At 37.2% G+C, this 19,628-nt stretch overlaps 1 protein-coding gene across 5 annotated transcripts in view; it reads right to left on the bottom strand.

The window, feature by feature from the left end:
• The window catches only part of mast2 (microtubule associated serine/threonine kinase 2), a 135,768-nt gene that overhangs the window by 63,536 nt on the left and 52,604 nt on the right, over positions 1–19,628 (bottom strand). For 2 of the 5 annotated variants that reach the window (XM_082189855.1, XM_082189856.1), the window contains exon 1: positions 8,513–10,228. The exons of the other annotated variants lie outside the window; for them this stretch is intronic. In XM_082189855.1, coding sequence (XP_082045981.1) covers positions 8,513–8,551 — 39 coding nt within the window. In that variant the 5' untranslated portion in view covers positions 8,552–10,228. Of the gene's footprint in view, positions 1–8,512; positions 10,229–19,628 lie in introns of those variants that run through there. 5 annotated transcript variants of the gene reach the window in all.

Here is a 19,628-nt window from a genome sequence, read left to right as displayed (position 1 = left end):
TAATAATTATTTCCCAAAAAGTTTGGGGCAATTGTTTTTGCACTTGCTACTAAACAGATCCCATGCTCTTCTGGGAGAGTAATGAAGTCATATTTGTCCCATCTTTGTCTCTGACATTCTCCCACTATTCCTCTTGTCCCCCATGACTGAGAGTCTGAGTTCATTACTGGGATGCGAACAGACACTTCTCCGGTCGTCAGTATTCGACTCCCAGGTGCTATCAAACTCCCTGACACACAAACATCTTCAATTCACACTTCTGGGATATCTGCCACCCCCCATAAACCATGAACACAATCCACACACACACTCAGCACAAGCGTCTGCACACTAGCGAAGAAAAACTCATTTGTCTTGGTCAAAGAAAACAGCAACAGAATTTTCCTGAATAATACAACAATTACTAAAATGCGCCTCTCAGGAAGACAACGAATGAGCGCTTGTAGTAGAAAATGAACACAAGAAATGAAAATGAATTCACAGAAGGTAAAGAAAATGAAAATATAATGAGAAGAGAAAATAGACTGGGAAAACAATAGAAGATGGAACCACGCCACACCCAGACAAATAAAAGAGCCAATGTAGAGAAAGAGCAATCAAGGCATGGAGCCCATGTATGTGTTATGGATGGCAGAAAAGACGCCAGATACACAGAGAGACAAAAGGAGCAATGGTGCTCATTACTAGCTGAAGGAGAAACGGCTGTGTGAGGGTAGACGGAGGTCTGGCTCCCCAGAGAGGACACCACACGAGAGGCAGACGATCAAAAGCCGCCCCCAACTGCGCGAACAGACAGACAAGCAACCAACATACTGCTATTTTGCTGTGCATTTGATTAATGCCTACTGAGAGAGGTGCTACAGCAGAGACCACTAACTTCAAGTGCCAGACAAAAGGAAAAAAGAGAGATAGAAGCGAATGGAAGAAAAAAAACACAGAGAAAGGGAAGTGACAGTAAAGGTATTATAGTTTCCATCAAGAGAGAATTGTTAGTTCTATGTGTAGGAAAAGATTACAGTGTCCTCATTTGTCCAAACATGTTGTTTTTGTGAAACTGTGTTTGGAAACAATATTTAGCCTAAGGCCAAGTATAGAGAGGGGGGTGTTCAGACACTATTCTGGAATCTTACTCTATTCTTCAACCACAAACCAATAAACAACTGATTTAGATTCACTAACTAAATATCTGTGGCAGGCTTTTAATAAAGGCAAGGGGTTTTTTGTGCAGCTTGACTTTGATGAAGTGTCTAAAAGGCAAAAGCTTCAGTAGAGGACACACTTTATTTATAACCTCTCATTTAACTCTTAAGTCAAAATTAAATAAAAATGTACACCATTTACTTTCTTAACACATGTCCCTGGTCATTAATGATTCATTAGTGCATGTCATTCCAAATGAAAATACATTTTTGCGTACGTAATCTTTCATAAAAATGCAATGACTCGCTCTGGCTCTGAAATGACCTTCCTTTTTAGATGACGTCATCTAGGTTGTGCAGATATAGAAAATTATGTTAATCAATAGCCATATAGAAAATGCATTTTGAGGCTAGTATTATAGGTGATGCAAAACATAAACGTTATGGCAATAACAGTAAATAATTTATTTAACAAATCTTCCTCAATTGACTGTAACCTTGATCAGAATCCATTTTGATATAGACCACCCACTTTTCACAATTCAATCAATTCCTGATGAACAAAATCAAGCCATTTTCTTCTTATTGAATATCTTGTTACACTGTAAAATGTCACGTTACATAAATAACATTTGCTAATGTTAAATATTTTACACTGTTTGTGATTTGCGATTATGATAGCAACCCATTTGTCATTGATTGAATGTCTTTTAGTGTCTATCTTAATGTTTTATCTCTAAGACAAGGGGGACAAAACAGATTAAGCCTGAATTCATTACTGCTAAGTAATACTGTCTGCCGTGAAGCCACCAATCCAAGTCTGGGTTTGTGTGTATGCATGTTTCAATCTCTGGCAGCTGAGTCCACTCTCTTTCTGGCACTTTCCCCTTCACCCCCCTCCTCCTCCCTCCTCTATTCAGTCTAAAACGATGAGCTCATGCTCTCATGTTGGTCTCAAAGTGAGCTTATTGCTGTGCCCGTAATGCATGTATCCCAAGTCTTTGACCGGGGGGCCGGCAGCATTGCCCATACCCCAATTACGAGCATGGTGAAATGCATATTTTAGACAACATTGTCTGAAATCACAGCCATAGAGCTTTAAAGTCCAGGTTTGTTAAGTGGTCTCAACCATTTTGGAATAAGACGAGGCTTTACTGTGCTGACAGAGCAGCCAAAAGTATACAGCACAACAAATGGATGGGAAGTAAATGGAATATGATTGCAAAAAATAAATAAATTGATGATCTCTCGATTAGTCTTTTATATTTATTCTCTTCCTTCTTTATTTGTGACATCAATATCCTGTATTTTCCTACCTTCTGCCTTCCTTCAAACACAGGCCACATTTGTCTTGTTTAGGAAAAATCAACCACAAAAAAACTGCACAAACACAAACGCACTCTTTTGCTATTTTTCCCCCTGGACACTGATAATCAGGTTATCATGAAACAGCCTGATCATATTACAAAAACATGCAAATCAAATTTTAGTGAATAACTCATTTTCAGGGAAACAGGTACTAGGAAAATACAGTGAAAAGTGTTTAGAAGGCACTGTACTGTTTTGAGGATAGACAAAACTAGGACACAGGCATCTCTGCAGTCTGAACGACCTTAAAGAGTGAGCTTTCTTCAATCAAAGTATGGTGCACTAGAATAATATGACTTCCACAGTGCTGGTGTTCATTCGAGCATGTCTCATACAGGCCGAAAAGGGGCTTAGGACAACGTCTACAATGGGAAACACTGTACATCCATTTTAAACAGCTATTCTTAGAGTATACTAAGTGACTGATGTGCTGAAACCAACAGGATTTTATCCTTAATTATGATATCAACCTATTCTTTGGGGTAATTCAGTATTAAAAGAGGAATATTAATGGTATTGTAAATCTCTGGGGAAACTAGACTAATGCCCATTCTAATACATTGCTGAGTCATCAGAAACTATCCCTTTAGCTTCTTGGTAAGCGGCTGTTCTGGTCAGAGTGCGGTCATGAGTTATTTAGCGGCTCAATAGCCATGACTGTTGTTTTTACCGTGCGAAAATACATTGCTGCGTCAGTATTCACAAAGTGTCAGTAATGCCTCCAGCCAGGATCTGACAGAGACAATAAGAAACAGAAATGACAAGATGATGTTTTTGAAATGAATTTTGTGATGAATTTTCTAAGCTGAAGGTTTGAAGAGCACATTTATCAAAGAGAGCAGCAATCATTGGGGTCCAAGCATATTAGAAAAGTGAAAAACATGACCACAATTGCCAAATTTCAATGAATAGATAATGTGGATGATTTGATCCAGTGAGTTTCAACAGATTGCACAAATGACCTCAGAGTCTGTTGCATTACTCTAGTGTGAAGATCATTCATAGAAATTAAATACTGTATATCACATCAAACAGACAAAAGGGAAGGACCTATTTGTCTTAATTCTATTGTTCTTTTTCTTTTTTTCTTTTTAATACTAAATATGGCTGTAAATGGAGAATTTCAAAATATTGAAAAAAGTAACATTGAAATATACTGTCAAAAAGGTACTTTTTAGATGGCCCTAAAAAACTCCTCTCACAAAACATGATTTTTTCTAATGAATAAGCACTGCTTACAAACCCTAAATGTTTCTTACCTGCCTAGCTAGAGATGCAGCCTGTATCGATTCCTTGAGAATGCACAGTCTGACTCCGTACCAGCTCACTGACCGCCTGAGGGCTAATGGCTTTCTGTTCTCATTACTGTCCATTGGTAGCATCCTAGAGCAGGCCATGGCCATAAGTGACCAGCATACTCTCCAAACACCAGCCCTTCACCATTCCCTTTAGAACAATTGTGCCTGATTAAGACACCTTAAAACCTTTTTGACCACTTTAATTCTGCTAAAGTAAAAGCAGATTACTTGATACGCCGCTGTTTTTGCTTACACAGCCCCAATACGATAATTCCTTGCTGAATTAGAACCACTTCCTTCAATATTGGTAGTCTGCCAGTATACAGATTAAAAACACAGAAAAAAGTGTAAAAGTGGGAACTAGGGGGGCTGAGATTTTTTGTTGTTGTTTTGTCTATTATATTTCACTGGTATTGATTTTTTAGTACTGACATTTTTTGAACAACAACTCGAGATTTTTTTTTTTTTTTTCACATAAAAATAAGTTGATCCAGTTTGAAGAAAGGAGGGACAACTATTTATCAGTGCCAGCAGTTGAAAATGAATAAGCATATAAAGTGGGTCATTGCGTCAGGCCATTGTGGTTGATAAAAAGCAATAGGAGTCAAAATGTGCCAGTACAACCTGAACTACCACCTAAAGAGCTCATTCCCCAAAAGCTGCACCATCTCCATCACCTCCTCCCTTTCTTTTCCGATTCAATACAGCCCGCAGGTACAATCTTCAGATGTCTGAAATCCTCGCCTACAAACGCACCAGGGCTTAAGAACAATTTAACACACTAACCTGTCAGGAAATAGGAGAAACATAGAGATAAAGAGCCCAGCGGCACATCTACGCTCCACACCTCCAGAGCTCATCTGCACCTGAAGACCAAAAGCCCTGACACCATCACCTCTATCTCTAGCTCATCAACACAAACAAAAGAGCTAGTGAACAGAGACCTGCATTCTTAGTGCTAATACCTTGACAAAGGGTACAGTTCACCGATTAACTGCCCGAAACAGCAAGGTTCAAATTAGGTAATATCTTCACAACACAGATTAAGTCACACAAGAGCATGTATGTAACACGCAAAACTGAATTCCTGTGTATACATTCACCCGAGTAATCATGAGGAAAAATCAAGCCTGCAACATCAACACAGATAAGAGTGAGGAGCAAAACACAGCATAATCAGATTTATTATTCTAGATAGGTTATTTATTTCACTTTCACTTCAAATGAACTTCCACTTCTAAGCTGGATGGATATATTAATTCTAAAGGTGAATTTCCAAAGAAGGAATAAAAGGGAGCACAAAACCTGGCATTATGTAACAGGAAAATCTCTACTTAACCTTTAAAAATGACTGAAATACTAAGCTGTCATATTTTTAAAGTCTGAAGTGTTTAAATAGGCTATATTATACGGTTTCATTTATTTACAGTCAAACCAAAAAGACACCAGATATAATTTTTGATATTTTTTTACAAGTGGGTGCAGGACACTATAGTTCATTTATGTAAGTGAGGATAGCAAAATAAAGTAAACTGTGACATATTATAGCCAAAAATTCTTCATACAGTCATACAGACTATAATTTTTTATTAAAAAATTTTGGACCAAAAATTATTCAGACACTTTGACCTGATCATGTTTTGCTTTTATTTTTTGCTTTAATTGCTAATGCGACCTTTTTACACCACAGACTGAACAAAATTAAGCTAATTGTGTACTTAAATTTAACAACTGACAGCTATTCAACCTAATTCATTTGTGAGAGTCTAACAGAAGGATGGACAAAACCAGTGAAATATCAACTAATTTGATAACTCTGAGTTCTTGTCATATTTTATTACCATTTTCTAAACTATAGCGATTAAACTGTGATAATATGATAAGGTGTCTGAATAAATTTTGGTTTGACTGTATGTGTAGATCAATTTATAATGCTAGACAAAAAAATCTGAATTTAGTTTTACATGACCATTTAAGCCATTGACCAACAACCTTTTTGTTAAACCTTCTTTACATTGTGAATGTCAAAACAATCTGATAAATCACAATGGTAGGGCCGATACCATTTATTTCAATAATAAATTGGGTAAATCACTTCTTTTTTTTTTTATTCTTATTGAAATAAATATACACTTTTACAAAACACTATAAACTAGGGCTCACAAATAATACATTGCAATACACGACGATTAAATACATTGTGAACAGAGAGCTAGTTAGAAATAAACATAAGCCAAAGCAATACAATATTTATCTACGATGAATTGTTTGAGCACTAAAATGCTAAAAATCACACACATGTGACTCCATATCCCAATTTGCTACATTGTTTGGCAAATATGAACAGCCTACATACAGTATAAGCTACACTGTCAGAAAAAGTTTATTTTTATTCATTAACAATTTGATAACGTGTTTCACGTCATGCCTAAGTGTTTGATTGTCAGGGGCATGTGGATGACCACTGACATTGAGGGGAAAAAACATTAACAGGTCTGGGCCTCAGGAGACCACTTAGAAGCATTACGGAGAATCTCATCCCATAAACACTGCCAAATACGGCTTTCCAGGGCATTGCGTCTCGCACTGGCCAGCCATACCGGGTTCGGTCCCCATGTGACTAACTGCCCAGACCACTTTAGAGCATTAAGGGAATGCATGGCTTAAAGCCATAATGACCTATTCATCAGCAATCAGTCAATAGGTTCGTAAAAAATATGGATTTCAAGGAGCCCCAGAGAAAAATGTGCATACATTACTGTTCAAAAGTTTGGGGTGAGAAAATGTTTTGACAGTAAAGACTGTTTTAGACAGTAAAGACTTTCACAAAAAAAATCTATTACAAATAAATGCTGTTCTTTTGAACTTTGGATTTAAAGTATACTGAAACAAAAATGTATCATGGTTTCCACAAAAAAAAATATTAGGCAGAACATCTGTATTTAACATCAATAATAATAATAAATGTTTCTTGAGCACCAAATTAGCATTTTAGAATAATTTCTGAAGAATCGTGTGACACTGAAGACTGGAGTAATGGCTGCTGAAAACTCAGATTTGCCATCAAAGAAATAAATTAAAATTTTAAATATATTAAAATAGAAAATGGCTATTTTAAATTATAATAATATTACACAATATTAAAAGTTTTACTGTGATTTTTAAACAAATAAACGCAGCCTTGGTGAGGATAAGAAAACTTACTAACCATTTTTGAATGGTATTATTTGTGTTTCGAGTGGTGTTGTTCAGATTCTGCTGACGCACTCAGAGTGATTGTAGAAACAGGATATGAAGTTAAATGAGATGTTACAGTAGATAGCGGAATAAGCCCGCTGCTTCATCTCACTGTCCGGCTCTGGCAGACAGAAAGCCCTACGGTGGATTTATCGAGACAAACCCTCCCCACTGCACAGCTGAGTGAACAGACACAACACAGAGTTCAGCTCAACCACATCCAGCCTCATAGCCAACGGGCAAAAACACAGACACCCTAGCACAAAAGACAGCACTGAGCGCAAGAACTGCAAATTGCCTTAAAACCTCCGCTATTACCCAGAATGGAAGCAAACTGTGCCTGTGCTGCACTTCAAAAGCAAAATGCTTTTCCAGTGAATGACACTTCAGTGCAATCCTGCACCCTCCATTTCACAAGTGTCTTTTAAATATTATCCAAATTACAGCCGGACATTGTCATTTCTCTTTTCATCTTGTTTACAAACATCTTATCTTGCCCACTGAAAACCCCTGCGGACAAGGAGTTAAATTATACAATCAAATATTTTCTCAAATAGCAGTCCGAATCCTGCGCTGCATTGTGTAGCTAACACTGTGTTTAAATTAGAGTTGATACTAAATATATGTATATGAGATATGAAAAACACTTATGCATCTCTTGACATGCACTTAGCATCAAGAGGCTATGTTCTCAAATTTAGCAGAGCAGTCGTCATCTACTTGGGTTAAGTAGCAGATGGACTTACTGAATGCAGTTACACAAGATACTCTTGGACTGTTACAATATAACAGAAAAAAACAAGACTGAAGGGTGTAAAAGAGGTGGGTGTGCAAAAAGCCAGGAATATTTGTTGATGTGTGTGATTACACTCCCAGTTTAGCATCTGCGTCAGATGATTAAGTGTTGATGTGTGTCTATATATATATATATATATATATACACACACACACACACACACGCGCGCGCATGTTTTTATTGGTTCACATTCTAGCTCAGTCTAATTCAATCGTTGTTCAGCTGTCCAAAAAAAAAAGTTTGTACCCATATAAAACACTGAGTCATTATGGTGACTATTGACAGTTCCTGTAATTCAAATAAGAAAGGAGACAGGAAAGATAGTGAGCAAATTATTTGAAGAATAAGGGACAGAAAGGCAGATATGAGAAGGAAAATGCTGAATTTAGCCATGAATTAATTTGAAATCCGTCCCTGAGCACGGTAATCTGTTATCATCGATACACATTCGAAAGGTACACACTGCTTGACAAAACTGGATAATTTGATCCCAAGGCAGAGTTTTCTTGCTTTCTGCAGTGCTTACAATTTTTTTATGTGCTGACACATCACAGCAACAGTGAAAAATAAGAAAGGAAGCAAACCGACTAGTCACATATATGAAACTGGAGTAAACAGGAGAAAAACTTTCAAACAAGTTTTTAAATAATGTTAGAAGTATCATTCATCCTTACCTGAAGGCCTCTCCGCCTTAATATACTGGAATCATCCATTTTACTGTCTTGTATCTGGATCTTGACTTTAGTGAAGTTGTCTCACTTTCCTAATCAAGGATAAAGTCCTCTACCCAAGAATTATCAGAAGTCCATGAGGCACAAATGATCTGACAGAGACCAGGCTTTGGATACTAGTGGTGAAAATTCGCTCTTTGTTGATGTCATGCTCATCCACAGCAAAAACAGATGCGATCATCCTAAGATTAGCAAATGACAATTGAACAACTTTCCCACTTGCTACAAGTCTTGTTTGTAATTTTTCTCACCGAATAGCATCTGACATTCATGAAAATAGCAATGTGCTCTATTTGACAGTATAGATTTTCAACAGGTATTCCAAAAATGGAAAAATTTGAAGAATATGATTCAACATGAGGACACTGAAAGAGTCAATTGAGAGTAGGAGAGCATTTCAGCACATGGCTAAGAGTCTTTTTCTCTGTTCACTTTTGCTTCTGGCAGTTCAGAGAAAGGAGTGCTTTGAGAACAGTGTGTTTTTGTACCTCTCTGTATCTTCACTTCCTCAGAGTGAGGAATGGCTGGAAAATAAGCGTCTCCCTGAAACTCTTCCTTCATTCATCCATTCAGAGACCTCCACTATCATCCAAACATCTTTTCATCCCAGGCTAAAGGAAACCGGCAGATTTATATTATACTCTCCTTCACCTTACTCTGACACTCTCAGTCTCCAGAGAATCCCAGATATCTTCATTTCTATGGAAACTACAGCCTCTGCATAACTGGTGAACAGTTAATGATAAAAATGGCACCTCGAGGGATGAAAATAGAAAAATATTCAGGCCAGCGCAATCCTCCAGAGCTGCAGAATCAGTTTAAGGGGCAACAGACTCCATTAAATCAACCAAGTTAAGTTCAACCCCCAGTGCATCCATTCACCAAGTAGGTTAATTCAAGTCATCAAGTTAGTTGTTTATCACTTGCTTCTGCCCAAGAGTGGCTAAAAGTGGAAGGGCGGAAGCAAGCAGAGAATATTTTCAGCCTACACTCTTGAGATAATCTGGAAACAGTCAGTAGCAGCAGCAGGAGGAACGCAGGCACTGCCTGCCCACTGACAGCACAAGGCAAACAACAACTCCAGTCAGAGCCGCATGGCTGAATTCCATTCCCCTCGACCGAGAGGCCTCGGTCTCTCATTCGCCAGGAAGGCAGGCGGACGACAAAAGCCGTGCTGGCAGAGCTGTCTTTCAGTGGCAGGTGCAAACAGACGCTGCACTCACGCTGATTGCTTGCCTGCTTTTTCTTCGCATATCTTCCCGGCTTTATTCAGCTTCCTCGGCTCAGCCTGATGAACTGGACTAGAGCCAAGATTGGTCTCCTGAAAACCACTGAGACCGAGGACAAGATAAAAATTCCATGCAGAAGGAGTGTCAGTCAGAATTTCCTCATCTTCTCCCCTGTCAGAGCGCTTGAAGCGGTCCGCTGTTTGTGAATGGGCTGCCTGCCGGAGGGGCTGCAACGGTAGAGTCACAATCCAGTCACACTCAATCTTGTCATTTAAATCTTCCGTTTGTACAGTCTTCTATCAGTGCACATGCAGGTGGTTAAAGGAATTAAATAGCTGTATTTCTTTGCTTGTGCTGTACATTAAAGCCTTCTATAGCTTCCGTTTCTCTTTCTCTGTTCCTTGTAAGCTGTCCTCCTCCTCTTCCCAGCGCCTCACTGCTGAATGCTGCTTTATCTGTCCTATCAGCCAGCAACACATCCAGCCAGCCAATCAGACGCACACAGGCTCAGAGCTATTTGCATAATATGAATGGGGGAGCCAAAAAGCTCCACCCCTTCACTCCCTTCTCTGCCATTCTGCTCACAACACTCTGCTTTACCCCAAAACACAAAAATACACATGCACAAAAATTATATTTCTCTCCTTTTACTATTCTACCAACAAGCACAAAATGATCTATTCTTTGTGCCTCTCCTTCCTGTTCAAATAGGGCGTCTATGAAGAAAAATAAGTGAGGCTAATATCAGTATATTCGGTAATGACAGTCTAATGAGATTGTGCAGGGCTTTCCTTCAGTACAGTGATACATTAGCAGCGGCTGTGTTCATCTCAAGGGACTGCAGGAACAAAAGCAAGAGGGATTATCGTCCATAGGCAGAACATTGCCATTGCCAACACCATACATATATATTAATCACCCACCTCTCCTCTCTCTCCTTGACGTCATAGAAGCATAACAGGCTAGATAAGCAACGTGAGCATAGCAGAAAATGTATGTGTAGTGGAGAGAAAGAGAGAGAGTGAAAGAGAGAGAAGTGGAAAGAGAAGCTCTGTCCTCCTACGCACACAGTGAAGAGCGGACAGAGAGTCATTATATGATCAGGTGAGTGCCAGAGGAAAAGCAAATTATGTGTTTGGGTATTCTGTGTGCGCATGTCTTTGTAGTAAGATCACCCACAAAACCATAGTAACTAAGTGTGCAGGCACTATAAGAATACAATTAATAATCTGAACTCTTCATTAACAAGTAGATTTGCAACAAAAAAAAAAAACAAAAAAAAAAAAGATTACTAGCTTTATAATTTGTTATGATTCATTCTGTAATTACTAGGACTGTCAATTTAGTATGATTAATTCCAAACAAATTTTTTTTATAAAACTATTAAATCATTTACTCTTGGTCCCTGACCTATACAGTCTTAAATGACTTTAAAAAAAGACAGAGGGCAGCAACAGCTCCTGAAGCTGTGGAGTTATTTTCCACAGCAAAATAGCTGCTTTTTGACATTTTCAGCCATTTATGATTGATCACTAATATTATTTTGTTGTTCTTTTTTAAATTCAAAATTTAATAAAACACATGCAAATTGTCATGTGATTCACTTTTCTTTCTTTTTTTCCTTTTTTTTTTTTACAATATGTTTTCACAGGTCTATACATGGATGTACACACAGATGGTGATGGCCCTGAATCTATGAGGGGAGAAAGAAAGAATGGTGATTAGGTGAAACTCAAAAAAACAAGTCAATGACTGACTGTCCATTAAAAAAACAATTATATATCTCTAGAATAACTATTCCCATTTGTATATCTCCAGTCACTATCCAGTCCAGTTCACTATAAACTCCAGAAACCTGTTTGCAGAATTGCTTTAAATAAACTGTCCAGCTAAATAAGCAGTAAGCAGATAAAGCAGTCAATGTTGTGACCTCATTGCACCCTTTACACGCACTTGTATATACAGAGTCTGATTTATCACATTTAAGTTCAAGGGTTAAAGGTCAAGTCATGGACTAGAAAGGTAACATAGCCCACTGCCACAAGTCTTATCAATGAACTGTTCTCTGAAAAGAGGGCACTATCTCATGTTAAGTTACTCAGTAACTGAAATTTTGCCAGTTAGCCAAAGGTGTGAGAATGAGGCATCTGCTGGAGGCAGCCTACATTATTAACATATTCAGGAATATCTGAAGGGCAGTGTGAAACACTGGGTCAAGTATTTTTAGCCAATGTTAGCATAGCACAAGTTGATTTATGCATCTAAATCCAGACAGTGTAAGTCAATCCATACAGGTCTGTAAACATTTTATGGAGCTCCTTAACAAGCCACTTAACTACAAATGACAGATTTATGATAACACATATGTTCTAAACTGTGATGATAGTGAAGTCAGAAAAGAGGGGGGACTGGATCTAAATGCAGATAAACTCATTTGAACAAAGATAAACCCAAAACATACAACAAAAAAAAAGCAAACAAGAATCAGAACTGAGAACTAAAACCTAACAAAGAACAATGAAACACAAGGGCATTCACACCATGTTGTAATTATGAGATGACAACATGACTTTCTGCTCGGAGCTGTTCACATCCTCTGACTCGGAATTATGCATATCTACGGCAACACTATCAACGCCAAAATGAATCTGCAACATTTCGGTGGTAGAGCGGTCACGTGGTACAAGTCGGAGCTCTCCAAAAATTCTGAGTTTACAATTTGTAATTCTGAGTTCTACAAGGACGTAAATGCTGTACAAGTCGAAATCTCACACTTACGTAATTGCAGTAATTCCGATAATTCCAATATGGAGTGAACGTACCTTATATATACAGGTAATAACAGGGGAAATAGGGAAAACCTAAGGATGATCAAGGAATTAATCAACAAATATACTACTACTATGGTGCAAAACTAAAACAGTAAACAGGAAAATAAACGTCCAAAACCAGACATTAGATATAAGGACTGCTTATAAGTAGATAGGTTTCCATCAGGTATTTTTATGCAAAGTTTGGAATTGGGAGTGTGTCCCATAATTTGGAATCAAAGACTCAACCCACATCTCACTTAGGTCACCACTGAGACAGAAGAGTCGTTTTACTTTATTATTGTCGGGAAAGAAGGATTCAAATGAACTGTATGCTGTAAATATACATTACTAATGAACACGCTTTATTGCAACATCCTGTGAGGCTTCAAGTAACTGTATTATATTACAAATGTGAGTCTGGCTCAGTTACACTCGATGACCTGCACCTGGGAGGCACTTCATGGCATGAAAAGCTGACGCATGACAAATATTCAGACTGTTCATGTAATAAGATAGTCCTGACCTAGCACACACTCCACGACACTGCTCCTGTTTCAAATCTGAAGCTACAGGAATGTAAAAAAAAAAAGCATACTACCATAAGAGCCTGTGGTAACTGAGAATGATAACGATATTATCATGCACATGCATATAAAGGTGAGATGGAATAAGGCTGTCAATGTGTTTATTGTTGATCAGCTGGGAATTGTGTGAGGTTTTTTTTTTATTATAATTTTTTTATCTCAAATTGACTCCAGCAATATCTATCCTCTTTTTCTTTATCACTATAGTTATGGAGAGGACTTCACTACTCTCTTAGAGTACCAATTATTTACTAGTTCAGTTACTCTTTTCCACAATGAATGTGTATGGCCCAAATTTACCACATTTAAATCCGAAAATAACTTCTGAAGGCATGGGGAGGTAGTTAAACCTCTTCATGATCACTGTGAGAACTGCTTCCCTTAATTAGTAGATTGGGATAAAACTAGACTGGGATTAAAAAGGTATAAAACCATAATTATTTCACACTGAACTGAACTGACATACTGATTTCTATGAAAACATTAAGTTGTGGTTCAATTCTACATACAATAATAAAAAATTATTTTCATGTATACAGTATTGAATATATGGAACAGTATTTATATATACATACACAAACACAGATGTATTAATAAACTATATTTAGTTGTAGCAGTTCACACTTCAAATTACATGTGAACAAGTCAGCGTGTTTGTGGACTACAGTTCTTATTGAGCTGAGAAGTGATGTTCCTGTGCCATTCGTTGGGCACGTAATGAGGGAGTCGGGAAGTGCTAAAAGCAAACTTGACAGCAGAAATGGATGCCATTAATCTAGTGCGCCATTACAAATATGTGATATATACCACAAACAAAAACATTTAGACCTACCCGGGGGAAAGAGGAAACCAAAAATTAATTTAATTCAACATCTAGTTACAGGACAACATTTCTATAAAAGCAAATCTTATTCTGGAACCCTCAAGGTTATTATGTGTATTGAGAACTAAACCATAAATTAATGATGCAAACACACATTAGCATTTAAGAAAGTAAGACAGTTATAAAATAATAATTTAAAGACATATAACATGGCAAATCTGCCTCATTTATAAGCAAAAAGGTAAATGTGAACTTGAGCTGTAGGTAAAATGCACAACATAATTTTTTAACTCTACAGACCTTATGTAGTCCCACCCCTTTTCAGCACTGTGCTCATTGTCTTTTGTCTTCTGGTCTGTATTTTCACAGCGATATTGCGTATTTATGAATGAACGGCTCGTTTTAAAATCTTCCCGGTCTACTGACATTTGTTAAGACATCTGCTTTAAACATTACAATCCTCATTCTAACTTTTGTTAACTTTACATTAAATAAATCCACCTTCAAAAGCTAATTAGCCTACTCCTGGAAAGCAATGCCATAGAAATATACAGAGCGACCACAAAAAACAGAAGTTCAAAGACAATATTCTAAAGTTGGCTGTGCCCTTGTTTCTCTGGCGCATAAGGTCTATACAACCAGTGCACTGACTTGCACAATTTGAATTCCCAGCCCACTGAATGTCAAAGATGTTCAAACAAAACCAGACGTCATCTGATGCCACTAAGCGGTCTCATAGTGATGAGGGACTTGTTGAGGGCAGGTTCAGACTGCAGTAGAGGGTGTTATCAAGGGCTCAAGTATCTGTGGAGAGCAGGCACAGGCTGCTTCCAAGAAACAGCATCGTCAGGGGCACTAAATATTGAGTGCTGAGCAAGCTTCAGGCCAAAAAAAACAAAAAAAAAACACCTAAGCCATCTTTTTAACTTGGTCTTAGTTTTGGGAGTTGTGGGTGAGTGTGTGTGCTGATTCTGCTGAACATGAATCTTATGAAGAACTGGTGGACTATCTGGGAAATCATATTCTACATTAAGTCCTAAAACTACTGAAATAACCAAAACATGTCCTGTAAACCTACTTTAAAAACTCATGGATTAACTGCAACGGGTGGTGGGTGCTTAATCCAAAGACGATGTGTGATGCAGAATGAATAATCCAGAATTACTCTAATAAACACAGACAATAACACAACTACCATACTTTAACTTCAGACAATGAACAAAAGGAACAGAGGGCTTAAATACAGAGGGGAAAATAATTAACGGAACATGGAACAGGTGAGAACTAATTAGAAATCATGACTACTAATGAATGAACAAGAACACAGGCAAAACAGGATTCATTAAAAAAATTCATTAAAAACAAAGATATTCCTCAGTAATTATTTGTCCTGAAAACTTTTTTTTATTATTATTATTTAGACATTTACGTTACCTTGTATTACTTAATCTTCTCAATCTGACAATCATGTGCACATGCTCTCTCTGCACTGCAATAAAAGTGCTGATGATCTGACGACACCAACAAACATGTACATTGGAGTTTAGCGATGTTCATTGTGAAATTCTGCTCAAACTAAGATGTCATACAGCCAGTCTCTTCACGAGGCTGGCTGTGACTCTGTGACGAACTGTAATAAATCGAAACATGATTCTAGACCATATTGTTTGCGATCCTAGTTGGTGAATAAAATGTGGTGTGTGCAACCTCTGTGCTACTATACAAAGTAACAATTATACATCATTTTGAAATCTTAAATAGAAATGTTCACTTTTGCACCTTTCGAATATCGTTCTTTGCGGTCTGTCTGTACGAATTTGCATTTGTGGAGCGATCTGAATCTATGGTTCGTCTCATTTGCATCTGAATTGCTTCTCATAAAATATCTAATGTGAAGACAAATTACAAAGCACTCACCAAAATCTTGCATTACCAGAAGTCGCATTAATGGTAAGCAGTGTCCAATTTACTCTTATCAATGCAATTGTAATCAATAAAGTTTTATTTTTAGTAATTTTCATTTGATAAAGCTATCATAGTTGATTCAATTAAGTCCATGTGCCACCTACAGGCCTATTAGGTGAAGTGTAGGTTGTTAGCGATATGTGAAATTGCTTTTGTTACATTATGCCAAATATATACTGTATGTAAAACAGTAGGTGAAAAAGCAGATTCAGCAAATTCTCAATTTTCTATACTATATAAAAAATTGAGAATTTTCTGAATTAGATTTTTCGCCTACAGTTTTATAAATATTGCATATTTGGTCATAGTACTCACTTGACATACTGCTTTTGATCATTTAAGTTTTGATGAAAATATTGAAGAAAGTAAGTATATTTTATTAAGAACATTTTATTTTCAAATAAATGCTTTTCTTTCCAACTTTATTTTTATGAAAGGATCCAGAGAAAAAAAAAATCCACAAAAATATTAAATTAAACTGTTTGAAAACAAAATATTCCACACTTGACCTTTAATAAGCTCCTTTCGTCATGTGCACAACTCAGGAATGTTATTAAGCAGGGCTTAAACAAACAAACAAACACTAGTTTCACAATGACGAAAGCATTTTGACAAACAGAGAACATCAAGATAAGAGCTCCTGTGATAAACTTTATCTCATCACCATTGAAAAACTTGTCATTCAACTCAAAAGCAGTCAGTCAGCTTCCTCAGGCAAGCAGTAAGGAAGAGGTTTAACAGCACCAATAGCATCTCTCCTCAACACATGCAAAGTAATGAATGTTTAGCCTAGTTTTGCATGACTATTTACAAAGAACAATTCTGTTTCAACAAAACATTCTCATAAGGGGAGAGATTATCATGTTTGTGAGATGAAGGCCTGGAGCAGGACACTCTTCTTAAAAAAACTATTAAGCTAGAAAAGTTGATTTAGAAACAAACAACAAACAAACAAACAAACAGTGCTTTCTCTGCCGAGAGAGTGGCCTATTTTTTCATAAAAAAACCAGAAACGAGCCTTTTATTACTTACGGTTTCTTCGTCGTGAAGTCAATGGGTTTTTTAAACAGGTTTTTGGTTAAATATCTGAAAAAAGGACTGTGATTAACACAAGCTCAAGATATTTTCACGTTTTATTCTTTGACATAAAATACATCAGTAATACCCCCTTGTGATTTTTGAAAGCTTTTATTGTCTTGAAAAAGGCCGTTGCTAACAAGTGGCTAAATGGGACTAGACGCTGTCGAGGACGTTGAACGTCATCATGCAGGACAGGTGAACTCTTTTTACAGCCTCACTGTGTTTCTAATCACGCTCTTGCAAATTATTCGAACTCAAATATAAACTTATTTTTAAATAAAGACAAGAGTTGTCGGAAGCTTAAAGCTGGTGACGCTGAAGTCATGCGGCCATGGTGTAGTAGTTCGTTTATAGCCTATGTTTAGCTTTTTACTTCTGACGATTGTAGTTAGACTTCAAAATTCATAGTTGTGTTCATTTGTGAAGATTATCATGATGAATACACCATGTAAGATTCATAAACTTGTGTTGGTCACAGAGCTTATTTTCAACAATAATCTAAAAGCCAATGGAAAAATCCTATTGTGTTTGTTAAGGGAACTAGGGTGATGCTAACTTCCATGTTGTCCTACAAAAATAGCACTGCAACACTCAATAACCATACACTTCAGCTGCCTATTCATCTACATTAAAAATCAACCACATGCACATATTGTAACATCTGCTTCACACTGAGGTTAAAGCATAGTGAGTTGATCCGCAAAGTCTATATGCTCAGGGAGTGCATGTTGCAAGTTTTCAGTTACTTGCATCACATTTTCAATCTTGTACCTATTAAAAACAAAGATCGTTTTACTGCTCTCAAAACCGCACTGGGAGTTGTATCACTAGCTAAGCACTTTCTTCAAGGATGTTCTTGGGTTTGGTAAGCAGCCAGTCAGAACATCAATGCCAGACTTCATCCACCACAAGAAAGGCTCATCTATCATTGCTCACAATATAAAGACAACTTATTCACCTACCGAATGCACGGGGCAGTGTAATGATATAGCAAGTTGCAGTGTGTAAGTGAAAAATCGAGTTTGCTGCCTTGATTGACTGATCCTTCCCAGCACTGCTGTCAAATAGACGTTAAGAGTAGATCAGGTCTAAGCAGTGCAAGCCACAGAAGAGGTGACAGTAATTACAAAAAAAATATATATATAATCCTATTCCTCAAGAACAATCATTGCCAATTTGCCATCTGCCCTAGTTTTAACTAAGGATGCATCAAGCACTTGATTAAAGCTTAAAGGGATACCTTACCCAAAAATAAAAAATATTTTTTAAATTTACACATTTCCACAACCTCATGTCGTTCTCTCTTCTGTGGAACACTAAAGGTGAAGAATGTTTGAAGAATGGAGGAAACCTAAAAGTTCTGTTTACCATTGACTTCCATTGTATGGACAATTTTCATTTTTCGAAATCCCTTCATTTATGTTCCACAGAAGAGAGTAAGTCAGACAGGCTTTAAACAACATGAGGAAAAATCAGGACTGAAATCAACCATTTCATTTGACAAGAAATTGGTCATCATAATCAGATGTAAGAATCCCATTTGGATACTTTATCCTAAACGACATGTGTATGAGAATTTGAGTTCAGGCTAAAAGTTATAAAAAATAAGAATCAAGTGTTCTAGAATACTGCTTAACAAGCATCTATGATTGTAAGTTTACATTTTTATATATTCTTTTTACAAATAAATATAGCATTCAACTCAAGTAAACTCCACAGCTGAGCTCTCAGGTTAAGCAAAAGCACAAGAATATGTACGCTCAGAGCCTAAAAAACAACTCTCAACTGGAGAGCTCAGTGTCTCGGGGTGCTAGCCAAAGAGAGGCCCGAAAACCTCGCTGGCAGGAAAATGCATCCACATTAAATTTGTAGCAGTGGTGAAAATGCAAAAATTATTAATGGCTTAGAGTGTGAGTCAATAGCAGCCTGTAGGACACTGATAGATTGGCAGAGAACAGTTTATATAATGCACGCACACACACACGCATGCTTATATATATATATATATATATATATATATATATATATATATATATAAGCATTGGAGGTAATAAGATCTCAGAGGATGAATGGATCAATACAGCTCAAATAACCACACTGGAAACTCTGTGATGGGTCAAGATCTCAGGGAAGGGAATAAAGAGGGAGAAAGCCAATACATCTGATGAACAAATAATACTGAGTCTACAAAGGAATCAATAGAGTATAGATTATTCTCTATGTATCAATTCCATACACAGACTGAAAATAAGGAAAATAATAAAATTCGAACCAGCCACCTCAACTGAACTCAAATAATCAATTAATTTGATTTCAGCACAAATTTCGGTAGGTAGGCATCTGAGACAATGAATGAAAACCACTCACATCAAATTATTTGGCAATATTAATGAAAGTTTTACAGAAAAATGGCCCTGGGACAGAATCTGCTGAAAACATTTGGTCTGTCTGTGCATTTATGGGAAGTCGTGGGGGTTCACGTTCACCATCATTGTGATAAATGAGATACCTTTTAGCACAAGAACTATCCTGACAGACAAGCAATAGTGAACCACCAAGACAAAG

The sequence above is a fragment of the Leuciscus leuciscus genome, assembly GCF_965113295.1.
Source record: "Leuciscus leuciscus genome assembly, chromosome: 14".
NCBI classification, from domain to species: Eukaryota; Metazoa; Chordata; class Actinopteri; order Cypriniformes; family Leuciscidae; genus Leuciscus; species Leuciscus leuciscus.
The sequence above is the reverse complement of the archived record's forward strand: the minus strand, read 5'-3'. Positions and strand labels throughout refer to the sequence as shown.